Consider the following 24,113-nt stretch of genomic DNA (forward strand, 5'->3'; position numbering starts at 1 on the left):
CTGGCTCCTGCGACAGGTCCAGAAGCAGCCTGGCAGGGCAGGCTATTATTTGGGCTTCCCTCCTGCCACTGTTTCTCTGAGCTCCAGAGCTTTTATCACATAACCTAACATTGAGTACACAGGCAAACCTACTGTTATTCAGTTCTTTGATGCTGCTAAATTACAACAAATAATGATTAAAGAAGTAATTTTTTTGTAGAATGCCTGAAACTCTTATTCAGTTCTTTGATGCTGCTAAATTACAACAAATAATGATTAAAGAAGTAATTTTTTTGTAGAATGCCTGAAACACTCAAGCCCACCTAATTTACTTTAGTGATCTAAAAGTGGCTTCACAATCTATTCAGGAACTCTGCAGGAATCCAAGAATTTCTATTCTTGTCTCCCAGACAAAATGTAAGAGATCAGTCCATGTGATCACTTCCATTAATAATTTTAACAAACAAAATATTTGCAGTCTTCCAGAACTGCATACTTTGTCACTCTTGGCTGCTCTTTATGTGCTTCATCTACTGCAAACAGCTAACTTGTTTAATAATTTTAAAATTAGATGCATTTACCAAGAATTATCTGTGTGAAACTCTGCCAGAATATTTACAGACAGACACTAACAATCTGCTTTAGCATATTAACTTTATCTACTCGTTATTCCCCAATGCAATTATCTCTCCCCCAACATTAGCTATGTATGCACATATAGCGTATGAACAATATATACATTTATCCTGTGTTTGAATCTGATGTGAGCTTCATAGGTAGCTCAGACTTTCTTTGACTCAGTTTCTCAAAATGTCTCATGAAGTTAATGATACTCATCAAATATGTGAAGTACTTGAAGACTTGTTGATGAAAACCCCTATATATAGTTTAAAATATTGTTTATGATTGCCTAGTCTGGGTTTAAAAAGGCACACATTCTGTTAGACTACTATTTTTAAATTATGACAGCATTTGAACACCAAAGGGAACTACATGCCAAAGTACCTTTGGTACTGCTGAAAACCTCCCCTATATCTTACGTCTATTTCTCTGCTTTTGCAAACATGTTTCATTGCCTTATGTCGAATATTCCTTCCTACCATGTGGTACAGAATTAACATCAAATACTAAAAAATCCCTCCCATATATGGTAGAGTATTGAAAACCAAAGCTCTTCAAAACATTTTCTCTGTGCACAAAAATATCTTCTACAGGGTTCACTGACACAGACTGCCAAGTCTGCAGCCACAGGGAACACTGGATTAGAGGAGCACGCTCTACATGGTACATTTACTTTTTCTTTTTAAAGCTGCATATAAGCTAGCTTTGCCACTTAGCAGTTACTGACACCAAACTAGAATGCTCGTTTATCTGTAGGAGTAATTAATAAAATGTGTATTTTTAAAACAAACTAGTGGCAAATCAGTAGTATCTGATAACCTCCAATTGCACGATGCACAAATTCCAGCTATAAAGCAGTGAAAAAACCCTCAAAAACCAGAACTGCAGCACTCCTTTTATGTTCAAATACAATATAACATTAAAAAAAAAAAAAAAGAAAAAAGAAACAACTAGACCAGAACACCATGCAGAACAGCTTTCACCTCAGTCACTCTCTTCCTTAATAAAGTGATGCTTTATCAACAGATAGGTGCAAGATGTTCACTTTTAAACCCTACTCATTGGCATTATTTTTTAAGTCAGGAAATAATCTAGATCAGTAGAACTAATAAGAGATACCACATTTTTTGTCAGTATCTCCTTTTAGTGCAGGTGATAACATGCACATTAATATCAAGCATATACAAGATGAAAAATGTTTTCACTGTGTAAATGCAGAGTAGATTCAAATTCAGCTTACAATCATGATATCCTTTGGTAACTGGAAAGAATTTCAGGTGTGTTCAGGTCTTTTAAGTCAGCTTTCAAGGCTCCTGTGTGATCAGAAGACTCCCAATCCCCAATAGAAGTCATTCAGCCACATAGATTACTTAAATCTCACATCTATTTCCCTTGAGAATTTCTAGCTTATGTGAAAAATTTTAGTACAACATAGAGCAAAGTCGTACCTCAGAGCTGCAGTAGCACAAACTGGCAATTTACCGCTCTGAGACTATCCACATTTTTGAAAGCAGAAGCTATAAAATAACATCTATGACATGATTTAACTCATATGATTGCAATGCACAATGTAATCACAGTCAAATGTATGATGATTAACTGAGTTACTTCTGAAATTACAGTTCTATGAAGCAAGCAGTATTTCAGTACTACCTTAATTATACAGACTGACATGTTTAGGAAAGATGTCTTCACTAAAAATGCATGAGGATAGGACAAATTTCAAATAGTATTCCCATACATGAAAAGCACACCACTCTGGTTAGTGTCTGTGAAAAAACCCTACAAACTCAACTGAGAAATTTAGTTTCTCCTGCTTAGTACATTTACAAATGTAGTGGTTTCAAGTCAGCCAATACATTTTAACTTTGTATTAAAAAATCTGTCCAAGAACCTGGTCCCACTGAGCTCCCAGACATTGTCTCTTCCCAAAGGGAAGCCAGGAAGCCTGATTAATTCAGTGGTCTAGATAATGGAAAAGCTAATCCCTTCGACTTAGAGCACGCTGCTGAAGCACCCAAGCTGGCTTCATAGGTATTTCAGGTCCTAGGATCCCACATAACACATTTTGCTTATTTCAAGTTGTCATGGCAGTTGTCACAGTGCAGTGCTACTGTCAATGATAAAACCAGCTGGTTTGGAAAGGATGGGTATGCCTATCCTTGTGCCACAGCTACTCTGCAAACCAGATGGTTCACCTATGGAGTACAAAGAGTTGACTACAACTGAAAATTTACCCCTGAAACAAGTGAGACCAGGATTTGACCAGTCTGCTTTTGACAGGCCTATTCCCAGTTCTAGCAAACCCAGCAGCACTACCTATTGACTTCCAACGTTTCAGGAGCAAGTGTTAGTATGTTGTTACAGATCATAAAGATAACTTCCTATAGTGTAGAGTACTTCATTTGGTCCAATACACCTATCACAGCAATTGAGAGAAAATACAAATCCCTGTAAGTACAAAATAATTATCCTCATCTGATTATGCAATTTAATGGCAGCAGAGAATGAAAACAAAGCATTTTTAAAGCATGTGCATTTTCTTAGGAAAATGTGATGCTTTAACTCTACTTTTCCATAGTTGTTATATCCTCATACTACCTATTTTTACATAAAACATACACATACAAAACTGATAACTTAAGCACAGAAAGCTAAACATGCATGTATATTTCACATCTCCATATATATCCATACATAGAAAAAATGTATGTAGATTTTATATATGGAATACAAATGCACATAAGCAGACATACTATTAAAATATCTTGCTTAATTTGAGTTCAGCACCAACTAAAGTACAGTTGGTTCACGAAAATGTAAATAAATTTGGGACCTTCTCTGCTTACTAAACAACACAGAAGAGTAAAGAAAAATCTCACAGAAGCAGCATACCTGTGTTCATTTTGACACTGGAGGATTTGCTATAAAAGTCTTCAGATTTCCTGCAGAAAATAAAACGATCTATTAATTTGCACAAGACAAGAATGTGTGGTAGAAAATGGCAGCAGGACTTCTTGGAGGGGTGGAGAATCACTGTGATACAAATGACAGTCCTATTTTAACACAGCTTTAATTAAATTGGTACTGCTTGTCCTTCCAAAGTTAAAGATGAGCTGTCACTGCCATTATAAGCTAGTCTATTTTCAAGTGTTTAGTATCTCTGTTGTAAACATTTGCTCTGGGGTAAAAAAACTAGTGATTGACTTCTGGTCTTGAAACTATAAACTAAAAATTATTCCTGTACAGGAATAGGGAAACATTTTAAAGAGCTGCTTAAAAGCTTTATTCACTCCTTTGTGCAAACTGCAAGATATAAAGAGTAGGTTTCTCTGAATATTTTTTAAGCAGTTACCACGTCTTTTTCAACAGTTTATAAGCAGGAGATGCATCTGTTTTCATCCAGTGATTTAATGTGTCTTTACAGACAACACTGACGCTCTTGATGTTGCTCACTGTATTGCTATGCACAGAATCAGGACACATCTCTTGGTACCCACAGAAATCCATTTCAAAACTCCCAATAGAGTCAACAGGTAGGGAATCAAGTCACTATACATTAATGTGCTTTTTTAAAGGTAATAATTTGCACCAAAATAACATAAAATGCATACAAAGGTTCAATCTCTAGATATCCCAACTCTGCAGTACTTACAAACAAGCAAACAGTGAAACCCCACAAAACCAAACTACAAGTGTAGAAAAAGCACGGCATCCTACATTAGCAGAGGACTTTAACCTACTGATGGTATGTCAGAGGACAAACTAGACATATTTTCCATTTACTGCCAGTTTACATCCCAGATTCATCTTCAGATCAAGAGCTTTACTACCTCTTCTATTCAGGCTCTTTTAGAGATAAAAAGATAAATGCAGAAAATATTTCCAATGGCATTCTGAATACTAGCTAATCTCAGCTGTAGCGTTACATGTATTTTGCCCACTGTAATTTACTGAGTGCACAGACACACTGGAGGCCAAAATCCTGAGGGCTAAAAAAAGTCATTCTCCCTCTGCACTGTTCCCACATCAAATTCAGGGTAAAACACAGAGAAAATCAGTACTTTTAAGGCAATACAGCTTCAAAAAATAAATTAAAAATATAAACCACCCAACTATGTTGGAAGGTATGCATGAAGGACCCTTTTTATAATGGGAGACTCAAGATACTAATTAATACAAGTAAACAAAATACCAAAACAGAGTTCCAGCTCAACTAAACAGGAAAACTGAATTAACTGTACCTCTGAGGTAACGTGTATATTGCTGTATTCTCTTGTATTCATAACAAGGCCAGGTTCTCCACTGCTTGAAAAACATACTGTTTTTCAGAAACTATTTGAACTCTGTTGCTATTATTCAGTCAGTTTTGTGACAAAAAGATGCACATTAAACTTCTGGAGAACTATGGAAACAGAAACATGGCAGTGAGTAAAGTTTTATTACATTCTTTTTATGCTGCAGCTGTCAGCAAACTACCACTGAGAATTTCTAAGAGATCTTTTAAAAATTAAGGCAAATTATTTTATTCATTTTTTGATAAATTGTCTTTCACTGAACTTTTGGATTTCCATAACAGTTACATAATATTCTTAAAACCTCAAATTCCTACAGTGTTTTCAGGCTGCTAGAGCAGACACCATTTTCAAATCTTCTTTTAGCTTGGAACTAAATCACTGATGGTACGCCACCAAAGCTACGAAATACAACATGATATTTATTTTCAGACCCAACAAGTACAGAACTCTTGGAACATTGCAGAGCCAAAGTAATTTCTAGCAGGTGGCTTTGATATATTTACATAAAGCGTGCTTAACTCTTACCCAAGTTTTAACAGACAGCACTCAATTTTAGCACTACAGCTTTGTCCTCCTAAGAGTTTTTCTATCTGAAAACCTCAGGCTGCGTTGCTGACTCTCAGCAAGGGATTGTATACAAATCACTAACATTTCCACATTAACCTCATTTTGCTGAAGAACAAATTAGTCTTGCATATCTGAAAAGTACATGTGTAAATAAGGCAATATAAATCACACCCATGCAAACAGGAAACTTTGCATTTAATAAACTGCCAGAGCTCACCTAAAATTATTTGGAATTTTTTGCTACTAAGCAGCTAAAGTAGCACTCAAATACTTAATGGTACCAGCAGTAGGATCCAATGCTGTTAGCATTTTACTTGCTTCAAGCAGTCTTTAAGACCCTTACTTCAAGAAAGAGGTGGGAAGAGGGAGCAAAGGGCTTTGTTTGCTTTGTACTTCTGTTCCTACTTCATTGCCTCCTGAAAATTGTTCTTTGTGAATGGATTTGTAAGTAGCTCTGATACAGGCCCCTGACAGAGGTAAGATAGATGTTCCACTGGAAGTATCAGACACTCTTCACTGCCAAAAAGGATGCCCAATAATCAGCTAAGCTACTAGGCTCTTAGCTGATGCTGCAATGGAAGGAATGCCTGTAATTATTGTGCAGACACTAAGCAGTACTGGAATGCATGATTTTGCAAAATCAGAGACTGCTGTTCGGTCACCTAGATCAGACAGATTTTCTACTGAGCTCACACCTGATCTTAGATGCTGAAGTAAAAGGACACTAAGTTCAACCACAGTAGCATGCCTAACTTTTGCAGAGGGAAATCCAGGATTAGTCTTTTTAGCATTCTTCTACAGTTGGTTTCATCTGGCAGAAGCAGCAGTAGGAAATGAATGACTGCACTGATGTACAAAAATAGGTCTGTCAGGTTGAATACACCTGCAGTTACCCATTGCTACAGTTTCACTAAATACATAATATATATTGCTGTGTTATTTCTTGATAACTGCCTATATTTCTTGCTAACACTACAAGATTACCGCAGCTCAGCAATACTCTGCACTGAGAGGCACTACTGAAAAGACTTGTGGGAATCTCATTGACACCTGCTCTATTTTCTCCAAGAGACCCTGATAGCTAGTTGCGATCGCTGCTTCTGTTCCTGATAAATTCTCAAGTGTGGGGTGCTGCAGGGAGCCATTCTGTCACCCCTCCTGTTCCTTGATTATATGGAGCTATAAAAAGGGTTAGTGAGAAGTCAAGAAAGGTTTCCCCGCCCTCAGTTTATTCATGAATACAAGACACATGTCTTTACTCTTTGAGGTTTAATTCCATTATTGATCAGATGTTAAGAGTACCTACAGCCATAAGGTAGGACCTCTAACATCCAACCACAACTACAACCAACATCAACTACATAAACGTGAGCAAGTGCTTTGTGAATCAAAGTCTAAATGAGTACTAACATGCTATTATCTGCTTGCACCTCATTCAAAGAATTAAGTTAATCATTGTTAATAACCATAATCCATAACTACTTAAGGATAGAGACTATCAGAAGTTAGAATATCCTTTCCACATAAAATTCTGGAATGAAGTGGGAAGTAAAAAGGGAAGGAGAGTTTTAATTTTTTTTTTTTTTGGAAGCACATACAGAAACTCCAAAAATTATCTTTACAGCTATATTAATAACTTAATATATTGCAAAGTCCTAAATACGAGTATCAGATCAAAGCTATCCAAGCTTATGGGTAACTTTCAGGGTCTTCCTGCTCTGTAGCCATGGAATTTAAACCCCTCTGAAATCCCAGGCTTGCTAGCTGTGTAGCTAACCCGGGGGTGGTGGTGGGGGAACCAACTCCAGAATGCTAGTTGCCTGCTGGCTTACATAGCTTTTGAAAGGCTTTTGAAGAGCAAGGTGGTAAATAACCTTGTTTGGTATGTTTTGAATCAGAACATACAGACTCTACTGCTGTTTCAAAACAAGCTGGCAGTTTCCACATAGATAGGGTCTGAAAATATTTTTGACCTATTCTACTTAATATAGTCAGAGTACGAAAGAGGCTCAAAGACAAAATATTATTACAACCACCCTTCTCCACCAACAGCAGCCCCTACAGTTATATTACCGGCATTCTTGGTGCTGAGCACTGGAGGGCAAATTGTGAGTTTGATTGACTTGAACCAACTAAATATTTTCCACCAAGGTATTCAAAACAACTTTTAGAAGATGACAGAGATCAAGCAGACAGTGTTAATGGACTAATGACTTTTTTAACAGCTTCTAAGTTACCTGTTATTTACTCCTTGCCATTTCACAAAATATATTGTAAAAATCAGGTTTAAAAATGTGCTTTCTGATACAGTATTTATATTAATTTTAAAGCTAATTCTAGTATGTGCTCTTTTATAGTTATCATCCTTTGTAATTAATTCCACACCCCAAGGACCTTTGGTGAGAGGAGTAATTGGCTTGTAATACAGAGTGCAGATGGATCAACAGCAGGCTAGATGTGTAAGATCTGGCTGGAAAATGATAGATTTTCATTGTCTTAGGTTGACAGCAGTGCCCAGATATTTGGAGAGAAAAGGAGCTTTCCAGATTTGCATGAGAAGGAGTGTCAGGCTTGCATTAATGTTGTTTGCCAGTGTCACAGCTTGAGCTAGAGACAGTAATCTATTTGAGAAAGTATCTGCAAAATTAAGGAGCCAAATCAGTTGGTGATTTTACTCCAAGGATTGTTTAATCAGTCAGTTTAAACATGGAAGGTGATCTACAAACACATATTTATTACCAGGCAGGATTCTACATCCTAATTTGCATATGGTAGTAAACTCTTTTAACGCAAATCATTAAGACTCTACAGAGCATTCCCACTCTCATCTCTGCAACAGGCCAATATACTTTATATGCCAACTCATACATTCAGTGATGGAGGGGGAAAAAAAATATGAAATATTAGTTCTTGAAAATAGTGAAGCTATTTTATTTCTCTGTTTTTAAAATAAATTGGTTCAGATGTTAGATGTTATAGATTAGATATCAGGAAAAATTTCTTTGCCAAAAGGGTTACCAATCACTGTTACAGGCTACCCAGGCAAGTGGTTGAATCGCCATCCCTGGAGGTATTTAGAAGACATGTAGATGTGGTGCTGAGTAACATGGTTTAGTGGTGGCCTTAGCAGTGCTAGGTTAATAGTTGGACTTGATGATCTTAAAGGTCTTCTCCAACCAAAATGATTCTATGATTCTATGTTTAGCTGTAGCAGGATGACTACAGCAATGAGAATGCAGTAAGAGCTTGACAGACCGCAAAATGTTTAGATTGTGTCAACAGCGACTCACACAAAGAAACAACTTGGGAGCAGAGGTCTCTCCTGCTGAGCCCCTAAGCAGAAGGAACGTGTATATGCAAATGTATTGTTTGCATGAAAAAACATTTGATGGAGCATAGGTAGATGGTGCTTATAATAAAAATTGAGAAGGTACTGCAGAAGCTTCCACCATGTTTCAATTTCATTAACGTGCAACAACCAGACAACAAAATGGCAGGGACCCTGTACTAAGATCCAACCCAGCAAGGCATGTACTGAGCATATGAGTAAGCATAGGCTTTATGTAGGTCCCACAGACCTATTTCTATGCTGTAATTTTAAACATAAGCATAAATACTGTTTGCCCTAGATCACATTGCCTTACTCTATGAGGAGCTGAATACTCCAATTCTAATTATTTTTAGACAGACAAAGAACAAAACACAGGCCAACAACTGCCATCATAGTTTCTGTAATTTTACCTTTTAAATTTTGCTTACAGGATTGTGAAGACATCTTCATGTTAACTGCAGTGTCATTGTACACGCGTTACTTACGCACATCATCTGCAAACGTATTGATCAGGTCATTAAACAACTGAGATGTCTGAATAATTTGTACCTGGCCATGAACTTCTACTGCAATGCAATAGATAGGTCACATTGTAGTCAGCAGCAGTAAGTGCATGATCAGGGAAATCTGTACATACAAAAGCTCTGTTTACTGGATCATATAGAGACACAAAATAATAGGAGACATGTCTGAGCTGTAAAGAGCATGAATTAGTTTAACTGACTAGGAGAAGCTGAGGAGATCTGTGTTTGCAGAGGTTCTTTCAGAGGTAGGAAGTGGATGGGTATTTAACCTGCTACAGCTGTCAAGAAATTGTAGTTATGAGTGATGTTCTAGTAGAAAACAGGTGATTTGTAAGCAGTGCAGAAAGGCAGCAGAACAGACATGCAAGTTGGATTTATGATTTTTGCTGTGTTTGCCAAGTTGTAATTATGAATAAAAACTTGAAGATATTCCAACTGCCTACAGTATTACTAACAAACTTAGGTAGATATTTAACTTACGACATATCAGACCTAGGAGCCTACTTCCCCTAGCAAATACAATACTAACATTGTTATTCAAGGCACTGGTAAGATCTTGTCTTGAAAATCACAAGCAATTCTAGTTCCCATGAGTAAGAGTTCAAAGAGCATCAGGTACAGGAAAAATCTGTCATATGAGTCTATGGCTGATCATTCTCTATGAACACATCAAGGGATTGGACATAACTGAAGGAAGTAAAGGAACAATGTTGGCACAAGGACTACTATTAACCATTTCATTTATCTTACGTTTAAGCTGAAAATCCTAAGGTAGTTTCTATTCAGGACAGTCATTAAGGTCTGGAGCACTTTTATCAGTGCTGTGGTCAAACCTAAGAGCCTGAACTTGACAAATGTATGTGAAAAACATGCCTGTCTGAAGGCAGGGGAATAAATCTGATGACACAGGAAATGCTTTCCAGACCTTGGACTCTTATCCTAATGTCATTTTTTCTGAGAATGCTATAAATGTAACATTAAGAGAAACTGGTATTATCTCCTCCTTTCCCTCTGTTTCTTCATGAAGCTGAGAAAATTAACTAAATATCTGATGAGAGATAAAAGCAAGGTCTACGTGTTTCTAAACCGAAGGTTCCTTAAAGCAATTGTTACTGCACACAACGTCAGTAGAAAAAGTTCAAACACTTGTATTTAAATCAGTATCAACTTAAAAGACTTTCTCTCTAGAGGAAAAGTGTGAAGCTTAAAATTTCTCCTGTTGTAGCATGATTTTTACTAGACATGGATTCTTTTGATTAGCTATGTACTGAAAAACAAACTGAAGTCAAACTTATACACTTAGTTCTAGATAGGTACTTGCTGTCATCTCAAATGCTTCAATATTAGAATGTTTTCCTAAAATGTAACTGCAAGTGTAAGAGGATACCAAGAAAGTTGTTCAAGCTGACAACATTCTGTACATTTTACTGGTTATTTTTACAGCTGCAAAAGGAAGGAGGAGGACAAACTGCTGCTTTTATATTCTGCATCTCCTTAGAGCTCTATCACTAGAGGAAATTTTATTAATAATTCCAATCGTGCTTGTGGTGTTTGTGATTTTTTTCATTATTTCTATTGCTTAAAGAAAAAAAGAAAAGTCCCATTAACTGCTGACTACAATTCACATTTCTTACCCTCTTCTTCAGACATCTACTACTGTTTTTAATAATATAAAATTTTACATTTCTAGCCTTTAGGGGTCATTATCTTTGTTCTCTGCTTTTGGCTTCTTCCTTCGCTGCTGTTTTACAGGAACTGCGTTTGTTCAAATCAACTCATTCTGTCGGCTGGAAATGATTTAAGATTACTGTATGAGAGCATGTCACTAAAGTAGATACGCAGTAGATTAGTGTGCACAGGGATAATTACAAAACCTTCCACCTTCAAGACAGAGTGCCTAAAACACATTATGCATCTTATCTTCTCAGTCCTTCTGAAGGTTCCCTTGTCAGATACATTTATGTGTTACAGGTGCACAAATGAGCCCTTGTCAGGTAGCCAGAGCCCATACAGCAGATGGGTGCCCGTGGCATTCATTTACATGTTACTTCACTTTGGGATGGGTAGCAAGGCATCTAAGAAAGATCCTCAGGAAGAGATTTCAGCATCTGGAACCCCAGAAGATGGTGTTCATTGTACCCCCGGTACTCCGGATACACGACCTGCCCAATTTCCTCCATAGAGGAACAGGGAAATATGTAGCACTAGCAATACACCAGCTTTCTGAATCACTCTTTGGAACTGTAGAAACTGGTGACAGAAAAGAAGCCTGATTAGGAAGTGCCAATCCTTTCACCATGATCAAGTATCTATCTTCTAGTAAATACAATATTTAGCACTGGTACCCAGAATTCACCTTACCATCAATCTCTTAGACATTGTTTAGAATTTTACCTCACATTTTTATTTCCCAGAAAATCAAAATGGAACAGGCATTATCCAACTATTGCTCCATTCTTCTCAAGACATGAACCACAAGTATCATTAGAACTATGTTCCTGTTTAAAATACATCATTTGAGGGTTAATATCAGGTTCACTAGTCTTCAGTAACTACCAAAAGACATTGGGTGCATAAGCAAATTTTAGTTTCATCACTTATTTTCAGGACTTTGCAAATTACTGGTCACTTGAATACTTCAAGTATTATCAAATTTTCCATGTTTATACAGTATGACAAACAATGCATTCCTGCTCCTCTCAACTAGGTATGTAACATGTACCAATTTGAGACTAAATATGCATAAATCTCCACCTTAATTCCTTCCAATTTTTTTTTTTTTGTGTGTGTGTGAGTTAATACCACTCCCAATAGAATCAGTGGGAATAGTGTTCACTCATGAAAGAAAAATCCTTTTCTGTTTCCTTCCATTGGTTTTGTCTTAAATAGAAAAATACGATTCCCTGAACTACAGTTAGGTAATGTAACATCTAGCTAACAGAGTCAGACCAATGTGTGGGGTGATATAAGACTCCTTAATATAGTCTTAGAAAGTATGCTGCAGCAGCACAATTTGGTTTTGAACTTCTTGTGACATGCTTATAAAGACAAAAAAAGAATACCTGTAACTTAAAAGAGTAACTAAGATGACATTCACAGGTATATTTTAGCCATTATTTTCTAAGATAAAATTTTGAGGGGATCCCACGGTGAAACTTTCAGTACCTCTACTAAATACTTAAAACTTTTGGCCAATATTGGCTAAGTTTGACAGAGATGCGGAGGTCTCAATAACACTGAAGTTCCATGAGGAATTCCCATGGAGAATATAGACCTTATCAAAGCCAAATGGGCAATACCACCTAGCGTTATTAGACATAAGTGAATTAATACAGGATGGGTTAGAAACTGTGCATGGATAAACGCACATACATTATGACCCCAGCCACTAAACTCCCCCCCCCCAAATGTATTTTGCCTTGCTAGATACCAGGCAACCAACAAAAATAACCAAAAGATTTCTGCTGTCTAAAAATGTACAGACTTGAACCCAAGCCTTTCCCATGATGAAAGCATTCATATCAAGCTCTGCATGGGTTCTCTGACGACTAATACAGTTTGAACTCACAGAACAGCCTTGGTGAGATTCAATTCCAAAGGGTGTGTCAACATTTGCAAGTAGGAGTGCGAGTGACTTTCTACAGCAAAGGAGTAGGTGTTGAAGCCTGACATCCACCAAAGGGCTTGACTCCAGATCAGCCCTGCAAACTGGGTGCCTCTCAGCAGAGGAAGCGTGTCAGGCACTTTCCTTGAGCCCATCTTTCAGCTTAGCTTTGTCAGTGAGTATGCAGATCTACTCTGTTAACCCACAACGGCACGAACCAAAGAGCAATAAAATGGGGAATGATCTGAAGATTTTAGTTCAGATTAAAAAGCATAGTTCTGAAGCAAAAGCTAGAGTAGATTTTTCATTGGTGATCTGAACAGACATAAAGTTTCTTCAGTTCTGCTGCTCAATGAACTACTTGTAGCCTTTTAATCTTCATAGTGACATATATCAGACTTTAGTGACAGAAAGATCAAGTAACAGTTAAGCGGCACTGTGCTTAAATACAAACCAGTAAGACTCAGCAAGAGTCACAGCTGCATTTTCAAAGAGTAAGTTCTTTCAGCTTCTGTTAACGTTAAGACTAAGATACCTTGATACCTAAATGACTCAGCATTTAGATGCTTCAAAGCAAGTTAAAAGCTATAAAAGTCTATCTTCCCTCCCTGCTATAAAGCCTGCCTTATACTACACTGTTTATCTCATTAACTCTTAGCACATTTTGCCATTTCTGAAAAATCTTAGCATTGCTTTGCCTAACTGTAGTCCCATTAGAGATTTAACTGTTTACAGGAAAGAAGATAGATAGCAGCAGCAATACTACATGCTCTCAAAACAAAGGAAAACTCCTTATGCACAACACACGAAAAACATAATAATCAGCTTTGCAAGCTTGCATTTGCATGTTTTGCTGATACTATATTTTGCCCTTTCCCAAGGCGTGCAATCACCAGTTTTCATTTCAAATAGCTTTGCTCCCCTTTGCCATATAATACACATCAAAATAATGCAACTTCTACTGTTTACAACACTAGTACACACACTGTACTCTCAGTTGGCTTCATACCTAATGAAGTCCAACGTGTCTCAATGCTATATACAGCAAAAAACCTACAATTTTTCCTAATATAGCCAAAGAAAAAACTACTAACAATTATAATTGGGATCACAGTTAAACAGTCAATTAAGAACTGTTAATACAAGCTAGCTCTACCTGCTAACTGAATTTCGAAAGTCTAGAGTTTGGTTAATTTTTAAAGATTGGATGCTCATCTTTCTCTCTCCCTCTCAATTCTTAATTGTCCACCAGCTCATTTAAGATTTCTGCTACTGAGCTTATCCTTTACTGATCCTAGAGCAAGTCAGAAACAATATCACATTAAAATTCACACAGGTTAAGAGTGGTATAGGAACAATTAGGAGAGGAAAAAAAAAAGCTCAGTCTTCACAGATACATGGGGGAAAAACCAAATAATTTTTAAATTGGGAAAAAAACCAACAGCACTTGACAGAAACAGCTAGAAAGAGAACAAGCAAGCACAAGAGAAACCTGAACGATACTGCCTAATATCTGAGGGGCTGACAAATGACTCAAAGGCAAATATGAATCTACAAAGCAACTCAGAACACACTTAAGATGATGAAGGAAAAAATATAATAGTTCTTTTCCATATGCCTTTCATGCAATTACACCTTGAAATTATATTAAATTGTCAATGTATTTTATTAAAATATATTGGAGAAATTTCTATTACTGATAGCCAGCAATTTTAATTCCAAAGGTAGACTGCTCTAGCATTCTTGGTTCTGATCACAAAGCAGGAGTCACTGAGATAACCTGGAAAACTTGAGGACCTTGGGGGAAAAAAAATATAAATAAAATAATCAGGTTTTGAAGGGAAATGGAATTTGCCTATACAGTGGGAGAGAGACTATCGGGCCCTTGACTGATGGTTATCAAATCCTGTTGCTGAAAACCACGCATGGGAAAAGGGCCCATCTTCTCAGAACTGTCCAATAATCCACTAAGCAATAAGATCATGAAAACAAAGGATATTTATGTTCCCATTTGCTGCAAGTTAAGATCTGTTTGTGGAGGGGGGTTCATGAAATGGGTGCACTATTAAACCTATTAAACTTACAGCCATTCTCATGGCTGCACATGCCAATCAAATCTACTCATATACTTAAAAGAATCAGCATTGAACTTGCTTATTTTTATGAATTCTAACCATTTTCCTGTCACTTTTTCAGTGACATTTCAAGGACAAAACTGAACTATTTTTTCATGCAGTCTTACGTGCTCTGAGGCTTCTTTAGGCCAGGTACCATATGGTATAGCAGATTATCCCCTGTAATAGGGCATTAACATGTGGTTCCTACACTTGGCTCTGCCATTGATTTTCGACAGATCATTTCACCTTTGTGAGTTCAGTTTTCTCTTACCCTTCCTTTGCCACTTTTGGAGAGGGACTGTCTCCACTCAGCTGTTTCCACAGACATACCAGGATGAGATCCCAGTCTCTGCTAAGATGTAGCCCTTCCTCGATGGCTGGAGGCTGCTTTGTTCTAATAAACATTGATTCCTTGTATTTCAGTTGTTGCCTTTATCTGTGACTTTTTCATTTTAGATTATAAATTCTTGGGAAAAGAGGCTAATTTAGATCTGTCTCTGTATGCCTTATAGAGAAATGGGATGCTGGTCCTTGATTTGAGGTCCTTATATACTGTGATAGCATATATAATAAGGCACAGTAAAAAAAATGTTAGGATGATGTAAGTAAGCAAATGATGTTAAGTTAGGAGATTTCAAAAGATCAGCCAAACCAAGAGAGATTCTTTAACCAGAGAACATGAGTTCAAAATATTTGCAATGATGGTCAAGAAAAGAAAGAAAACCAGTAAACTATAGACAGATTTTTTTTTAAAAAAAATGCTGATCAAATAGAAAGGAAATGTCTGAAGTTTCATTAACTAAACCTGCTCACTATTTTGATCACTGGATAAATAGCAGCTGCTAAGAGAAGACATGAGAAAGCTGTTAATAAAAATCACTGCAAAATTCTACAACCACAAAACTGTGCCAACATTATTGAAATAAAACTTTGTTATAAACTTTTTAAAACTATTTCCCAAGATTCTATTGCAATTCTTTAGATAAAAAAAATCATCTAAACATTACCTATACAGTATATGGTTTCTACTACAGAAACTGTTATCAATATAACCATACAAGTGTTATGTCTTAGAATTTATAAAGATTGCATTTTCTGCCTACAAGCAGCACTCATTTCTGTAAAAGCCAAATCTACAATTACCAGGTTTAACTTCAGTAATCAGAAGATTGATTTCCCCTTTCTCAGTTTTCTCCAGGAATCACAGATAATATATTACTGATGAGATAAAATACTAAATCCTTTGGTTAAATATGCTAATCACTCATCATGCTATTTTATTACCCCTTGCTCAGTTCATACACCTATCTGAATATATAACTCCAATATCTGATTTTGCAGTGTGGGGCTAAGGCATTAACATTTGACACTCACTCTTGTTATTCTTCCTGCTCTTAGATAAGAAAGAAATCACCCAGTGCATTGGTTCAGCATTTCAGACAGTGAAGGTCAGAGACAAGATCATCCTTTATCAACACAAGATTGCCTCTTCTCAGTTCTGACTGTATAATAACAATAGGACGAATAATAGATAATTCTATGAGCCATATCATATATTCATAATAACCTCAAGAACATTTAAATGGAATTCTCATTCAGCTCAAAGAGGCCATAATTGCACTGACCACACACATTCTGCAAAATTAAAAAACCCATTTCTAAGAAATATTTCTAAGTCTTTTTTTGAACCTAGCATAACCCTATTTCTTAGTGAGAAAATGTGCTCAGGGAAATCACATAGAGAAAGTGCCTGTATGTGTACCTACATGCTTGTATCTTTCCCCTGCAATCTACACATACATGTAACTTTTAAACTATAAAGAAAGAATTTTAATGGTGTAATATAAAATTTCTGATTGTTTTTAAAAAACCCCACATTTAATTTGCCTGTGTGCAGAAAGAACAATGTTCTTCCTGTGAAGAGCTAAGCCATGTTTGACCATTATCCAGCATGCAGCCTTTAACCTTATTTGTAACTGTTAGTTTTCCTCAAGGTTTGCCTTAAACTTTCATCATTGTAACAGCTATGCATGTCAAACAAATTAAGTTTGAGTCAGAAAGCCACTGTACCCTCACTGAAGTGATAGACTGAAGATGAAGATTTCAGTAACTCTGGGTAACTGAACTGAAGATACTTTGGGTCAAGCTGGTCAGAATACTTTGAACATTAATAAAAGTTAATCTAACCCCCCCCTTCATCACAACTGTGTGCTTCGCACTTTCATAAATCGGATGTTTGTGCCAGGCATGCAGCCAACACGGAACAAAGTTAGGAATTACCTGAGAGGCGGCTGGGCTCCGCAGTGCAATGCAGGGCACCTGCCAGCCAGGCACAGGTGGGAGCTTGCCGTGCTCTTCCACAACAATGCACAACACCCACCACCACAGGAACAAAGCGTCAGGGGCACTAACCACGACCAGTATTCAGTCTCCTACTTCATTCCTTACTATGACACAAACCGGGTCAGCCAGTGGAAGAAGGATCCTGAAAAGTCTACAAGTGACTCTGTTCTTTCCCCAAACCTGCTCCCACATCCCATGAGGAGATCCAGCCTGTGCTATGGGTGAGGTCACAGATTAGCAGAAACAAGCAGATATAAACCTATGGAACTAACCACACCCACACAGAGGGAACAAACTGAAGCTGCAAAGGTAGCTTTAATTCTGGCATTTCCTACACACAGCCTTCACAACACTAATGCAATTATTTCTCCCATCATCTTCTAGATTTTCTTTCGCTCTGAAAGGAAGGGGAAATACTGGAGTCTCATGAGCTGGCACCACAGGGACACCCGAATCACTTTTCTAGAGTCACCAGGCAAACCTCCGCCTTTTCCAGCTAACAGAGTTAGGCAGCTGCAGTCAGCTTACGGCCCTCAGCCAGATTCCTTCCTAGCCAGTCTTACCTTTGTCTGTTTAACTCACTTTAACCTGAGTTTTCCTGCCACTGTCCTCCAAACCAAACTCCCCCTCCCCTGTCAGAGGCAATTTGTCACTGCCCTTATTCCCTCAGTCTTCAAGCCAGGCAGCCTTTTCGTCTTCAAAGATTGGTCTATAGCAGGTCTGAAAGAATAGCAAACACCGTCACCTTATTTTCAGCTTGCTCTAGCTCTCATTGCAGTAGCAATCACACAAATAGTCTCACTCATTCCCTGTACTACCCTGGCACTTGGAAGCATTCAGTTACTCATAATTTTCTGTTCACATGCAACAGGAATGGATTTTCAGATATTTCGCTTTTACCAAATCTCTACTGAGCATCTGCAAACAGATTTTTCAGAGGCATGCAATTTTTGTAATGGGAAGTAAAAGTCACATTCCTAACAAAGCTGTGTTAAAGTTTACGACTGTATTTCACCCATCAAGTCCTAATCTTGCCAAGCTATAGGTGGCCAGAATTTTTAATGTGAACAAAACAATTACACTGTAGAATCATGGCCTCTAGCTTTTGAAGAGAAACTTGAAACAGGATCTTAAACCAGGAAATGATGAATGACTTAATTAATGAACAAGTACTATCAGCACATGCCAGCTAGTTTCCGGACTTTAATAATGCAGTTCTAAACAAAATGCTTGAATATTTTGAAGTTTTAAGACAAGGTTTGTTTCATTAGTACCACAATATATTGCCTATTTTGCTTTCTAAACCACCTACTGAAATTTTGCCAAGGGTAAGTCCCCAGGAGTGCTGACGCCAATAGGAATCGTTAATTGACTGGGTGGGTTTAGTACTGGTCCTTCATAAAACGTTACTACTTTGAGGTTATCAGATAAGTTTAAACGTACCTGCAGCAGTGACAGTTCTGATGTCACCACAAGTGTTATTCAGGGCTCTGTTCTGCACTGTAAGCGTCACTCAACTAATTCATGGTGTGCTAGCACATGAGATGGTATCTGTTTCATGAAACGTGTAGATCAGTTACCTGCCTTGCTGCAATACCAGCTATTCAACCTCATCAAGTGCAGTGGGAATAACAAAAAGAGGACAGATAACAGAGCATCACAGAATATTTTCCTTTGTGAACAACCTGTCAGTTTATTAAAATTATGTCTTCAGCTTAATCTGGTGTATGTGATATTTTAATGCTATTTTTACAGCACTAGGTTTGTGTTTTTTTTTTTAATTGGCTACACTAAGTGCCATTCCCTTAGAAGACGTTCTCAGTTCTCACACACTTAATGATAGTTTTATAACTACAGTCACCTACCATACAGTGCACTGCAGTGTGTCATTTTAAAAACCACTATTACTTGCTTATTAAATTCCTTTACTAATAAGAGCACAACTGATTTCAACAGTACGCTAACCCATACTCACATGACAAGGAGACAGGCTTCAACCTGAACACGTGTATTTCACATGAATGTATACAAGCTAATGTGTTGGCACATTGATTTTGTTTAGGAATGTTCAGAAAAAACCCTATCATTAGGTAAATGACATTCCATGATTTTAATTAATACATCGGTTTTAAAGTGGCATAACAAGTCACAGTAATTTTTCCTCTGAAGAGCTATGTCAAATAGCTTGAAAAATGGCAATTTAACTGTAAACAAATCTCATTATCAACAAATGAGAGAGACTGAGAAGATGGGTAAGACTGTTACCTTTCTGATGCTTTCACACCCAACTATATGAAAATGAGACATTTTAAACATAAAATTTAAGCATAAATATTCACATGAAACAGTAAGAACTATATAGCAGATGGATAGAGAAGCTTCTCCTTTCTTAAAGGACCAAAATCAACCGCTCAACCTTTAAAGGACTAACATTAAATCAGATGTAAGGAATTTAGAGCGACTTAAGTTACTGATATTTCACCTAAACTTTCTGAGGGAAAGGGAAGAGGGTTTAAAAGCACATGGTACTTATTTTTTCAAAATACATCTTTTTCCTCCAGTAGAGAAATTATTCTAACTAGCCTTGAAGTTTTCTGAAGTCATGAAATGGCTATCTGAAAAGCTGCCAAAATAGTAAAGTTAATGAACTGAAAACACAACTGCTTTTTCATTCCTTACAGCCGTTGCTGGTGCTGCACACTAGACACAGCATACAAGAATCCGGAAGCCTAAAAAAATGATTTTTTTTTTTTAATATAAAAAGCTATTTTAATGTCTCCACAAAGCTGTCGCCTTACAATTGGTCCAGGTGATGTACATATTTCCTCTGAAGATCAGTGACATTTGAGGTAGTAAGATATTCTCTCCCATACTTAAATAAAATGGAATCAGAGCACTTCCAATCAAAAAATGAGCTAATTCTGAAAGTCCATGCATAAGCAAGTAGGAATCAATTTGCTTTTGAGAGAAAATTTTAGACCAAGACAGATTAACGTTCTGATTTCTTTTTCAAATAATTAAAAAGGAACTGATCTACTTTTTGAGAAACTAACAGTTTTAGAGAATAAATGATCTGTATTATTGCTGATGCATGTCTAGTTGTTTCTTCCTATTCTACACTCTTGCTGAAATACTTCCCTTCAGTGCTATAATCCTTTTCGTGCTCAGTTTTCAGCAATGCCTCTAACGCCATTCCATCTCACCTCCCTGACACCTTATCCTCATTTCTGAAGACTGATCTCATAATTTTTTCTTCTCCTCCACTTGCTCTAAGTACCATCAACGGCATGAGTTCAGCAGTTCCTGAAGCCCTTTCATCTCAAAGGTATGATTGTGAACACCTGCCTACTTTCTGGTATTTTGGCTGTAATTTCATCCCATTCTGCTCTACCCCTTGGAAGCCTCTCTTACTTAGAATCCCTTTTTTAAGCATCACCTCTGTTGCTGAAGAATGGAAGTTTCTTGTTTGTGAGATTATTGCTAATGAACACTACGTGTATTTCTCTCGTAAACTTGATAAGGTCAGAACTACCATTCAAAACCAATGTTTTCTAGAAAAATGCTGTTTCATAGAAAAATTATTGCAAGAAAGTATAGCAATTCTGGAAAATGTTTTTGCACCTAAGTTGCAAAATTGTTTAGAGAGCTTGTTTTGACCTTCCCCCCCCGCCCCCCCAAATGACAGGTTTGATTTTTAGGCTAGTCTAAGTTTTTATTTAGAAATAAGTTAATTTACAGTAAATTGTCCCAGAAGAGCAACTAAGCATTTGAAAAAATTAATCTTAATCTGGCCTCTCCATTCACAAAAATTTGACATCAAGGTTTTGATTTGCTTAGGAAGTCAGGAAGACTTCCTGACACTTCAAAACAAGTCCTGTAAAGCAAGGTAACAATTTCCCACACAACTCCACTCAGCTCTGTAGCTGTGCCCTATTATTCACCTCAATTTAAATACTGATCCAACAACAGTACCTTGCCTTCAAGCATGTTTTAATGTAGCATTAGTTACCTTGAAGAAACCACAAGGCAAACACCAGATTTAAAGTGAAGATAAGCTCTGTATTTTTCTCCTATTCACTTCTGCTTGATACCTCTTATTTATAATAATTTCTACCTCCTTGAAACCTGCTGTTTCAGATATTTTTTTATGATCATACTTCATTTTTGAAGACCTTCTACACTGCTTCCACCTGTGGTATATAATTTTGAATTTGGTATTTTCTGATATAGCGCAGTCATCTAATTTAACTCATTAGTTGCTTGGGGAAGGGACATCTACTTTCTAGGCATTTTCTAACTCATTTGTGTCTGTCACACTGTTTTTCAGCGTAATTATTTTATTATTTCTTACTAAAGAGACACATGCACTCACTACTTTACATAACAATACAAAACTGGCTGTCTCAACACAACCACTACAATGAAAGACAGTACAACAGATAAATTATTCTTGTTAGAAATTTTTATATTGCACAGTAAGCCAATACTAATACCACAAAACAGCAAGTATTTTGAAAATCAACAGTGTCACTCTGAACTAAAGAGGAAAAAAAAGGGGAATACATGCCGCCTTAGTTTGCTTTGACAACTGTCATCAGATTTGATCCATTAGTCATATTGTAGAAGCAAATGACACTACTACATAAAATTCTTACTGTAGTATGATGCCTTGGTATTTAAAAACATTCCATCTTTCTTAAGACATTAGAATATGCGTCAGATAAACAGAATAATACTTCCATGTTTGCGATTGTTCAAAAACTTATTGTGGTGGTAAAAAAGTATACTGTACAACCAAATCAATATTGGCCATCTTCTGGGTTATACACAAACATTGTGTGTACTAAATTGGACCACAGATCTGTAAAAATAAGAGAAGTGGGTAAAAACTGAGCAGAGGGTAATAATTTGTTTCAAATTTACATAAACTACAAGTACACACTGGAAAATTAAATCATCAGCAGCTATTGAAATGACTGTCCAAGATGCAAAACCCGCTATAAGAGGCTCCTAAGCTACTGGTAATTGGAACTTCAGAGGAAGTACTGGTGAGAAGTCTTACGCTTAACTAAAGCACTTGCTCCTAAGCAAGGAGTATGTGATTAGAAGCACACAGTATGTGATTAGATGGAATTGATCCAAAGCACCACCATTCTTGTTTTGCATACATTGATGCTTGTTTGGAGTTAAGTCCTATACCTTCCTCACAATGAAAAGGATGGAAAAGTTTGTATTTCCATTTCACCCTTCAGTATTCTAGGATGGAAGCAAGCTGTTGCACTGCAATGATAGCACATGATAAATTTGGTTTTACACTTTTATTTGGGGTGGGGGAAGAGGTGACTGTGGAAGTTATACTAAGTTCTCAAGTCTTACTCAATGTTCTCCTCCCATGTCTTTTCATTTTAAACTTCTCTTGATCCTAGGTGAAATACAGCTGCAGCACAGATCCCCTTAACAGATTACAAAATTGATTCACATAGCTTCAAGCAAAAGGATCATGCATATTGAATACACATATCACCCTTGAAAAGATGCAGCAGAATATCTGAGAAACTTAGAGCTCTCCTTTGTAGTAAGTAAATGAAGGCAACAACAGGCAAGACTACCTAGAACGTATGACCACGGAAAGTAGGCACTCTCAAGAATGACTGCTTCATAAAATGCTCTTTAGTGATCAGGTCAGTGAACTTCCTGCACATCCTGAGCTTTCAGGAAGTGAAGCAGTCAATCAATCAATTAAAAAAAAGGCCACAAAATCAAGTTTTACATAAATTGTTTTAGTGAAAACAGTCTTTATGTAAACAAACCCTTCCCCTTCCTAATGCCAGCATTTATTTAGCACCAGTTCAACATGTTTGGATTTATTATTTATTCTCCCAGTAAGAAAGCCTGCAATTCTCAAAAGTCACATTCAAGAACACTCCATTACTAGATGTGGTAGCAGATGTGGTTACGACCTTGCGGATGTCTAAGGAAAGTTATAAGCTGAAGCTCTGCTCTAGTGCAGGACTCCTCCATACTGTCTTCAGCTGAGTGACATCAGCATAAACAAAAATAGAGTGGAAGATAAAGCCTTACGAATATATCAGCAGTGAATTATTAACTAAGGCCATGCCATCCAAAAAACACTGAATTTTTATGAAGTGCACAAATGCTGAAACAGCAAATGCTTCTGAATATTAAGTGAACCAGAACTGTAGGCTTCAAGAATGATTATCTGCTCCCCTGTGCCTTTGACACTCCTATTTTATGTTAAATATCCTATTGTCTCTCACAGCCTCAGTGCTGGTTGGCAAATACAATTCATCCTTCCGCTCCATTCAGCATCTTTAGAGACTGGGTGATTTGCTTCAGTTCACTAGATTTTAGATGTATTGATACCAGATGAAGTTATGACCTAGTTAATGAGCAAGAAAGACACAAATACATACCTCAGTCATGTCCACCACCACAATTAAGTGGCTGTAGAAGGCAGCTATTATGTACTCCATTTCTAGTGAACATCAGGCAAACCTGCACTTGGACAAAAGCTGCCCATTCATGCATAAAAATTCTTCATTTCCATAAGCATATAGAACTAAATCCTGCATGTTAGAAACCTTGCATTTAGTGTAAGCATGTAGCATCAAGTCCTCTACTTTTTGCTAACAAAGGAAGGAAACTGTGCTGAAACTTGATAGTCTCTAAAGTTTTGCACAAGAGTAGTGTATCAGCCTTGTTTAAAAG

At 37.1% G+C, this 24,113-nt stretch overlaps 1 protein-coding gene across 7 annotated transcripts in view; it reads right to left on the minus strand.

The window, feature by feature from the left end:
• SORBS2 (sorbin and SH3 domain containing 2) overlaps window positions 1–24,113 on the minus strand; it is a 107,005-nt gene that overhangs the window by 81,132 nt on the left and 1,760 nt on the right. For all 7 annotated transcript variants that reach the window (XM_075751992.1, XM_075751997.1, XM_010302804.2 and 4 more), the window contains one exon: window positions 3,496–3,545. In XM_075751992.1, coding sequence (XP_075608107.1) covers window positions 3,496–3,545 — 50 coding nt within the window. Of the gene's footprint in view, window positions 1–3,495; window positions 3,546–24,113 lie in introns of those variants that run through there.

Source organism: Balearica regulorum, chromosome 4 (assembly GCF_011004875.1).
Source record: "Balearica regulorum gibbericeps isolate bBalReg1 chromosome 4, bBalReg1.pri, whole genome shotgun sequence".
NCBI classification, from domain to species: Eukaryota; Metazoa; Chordata; class Aves; order Gruiformes; family Gruidae; genus Balearica; species Balearica regulorum.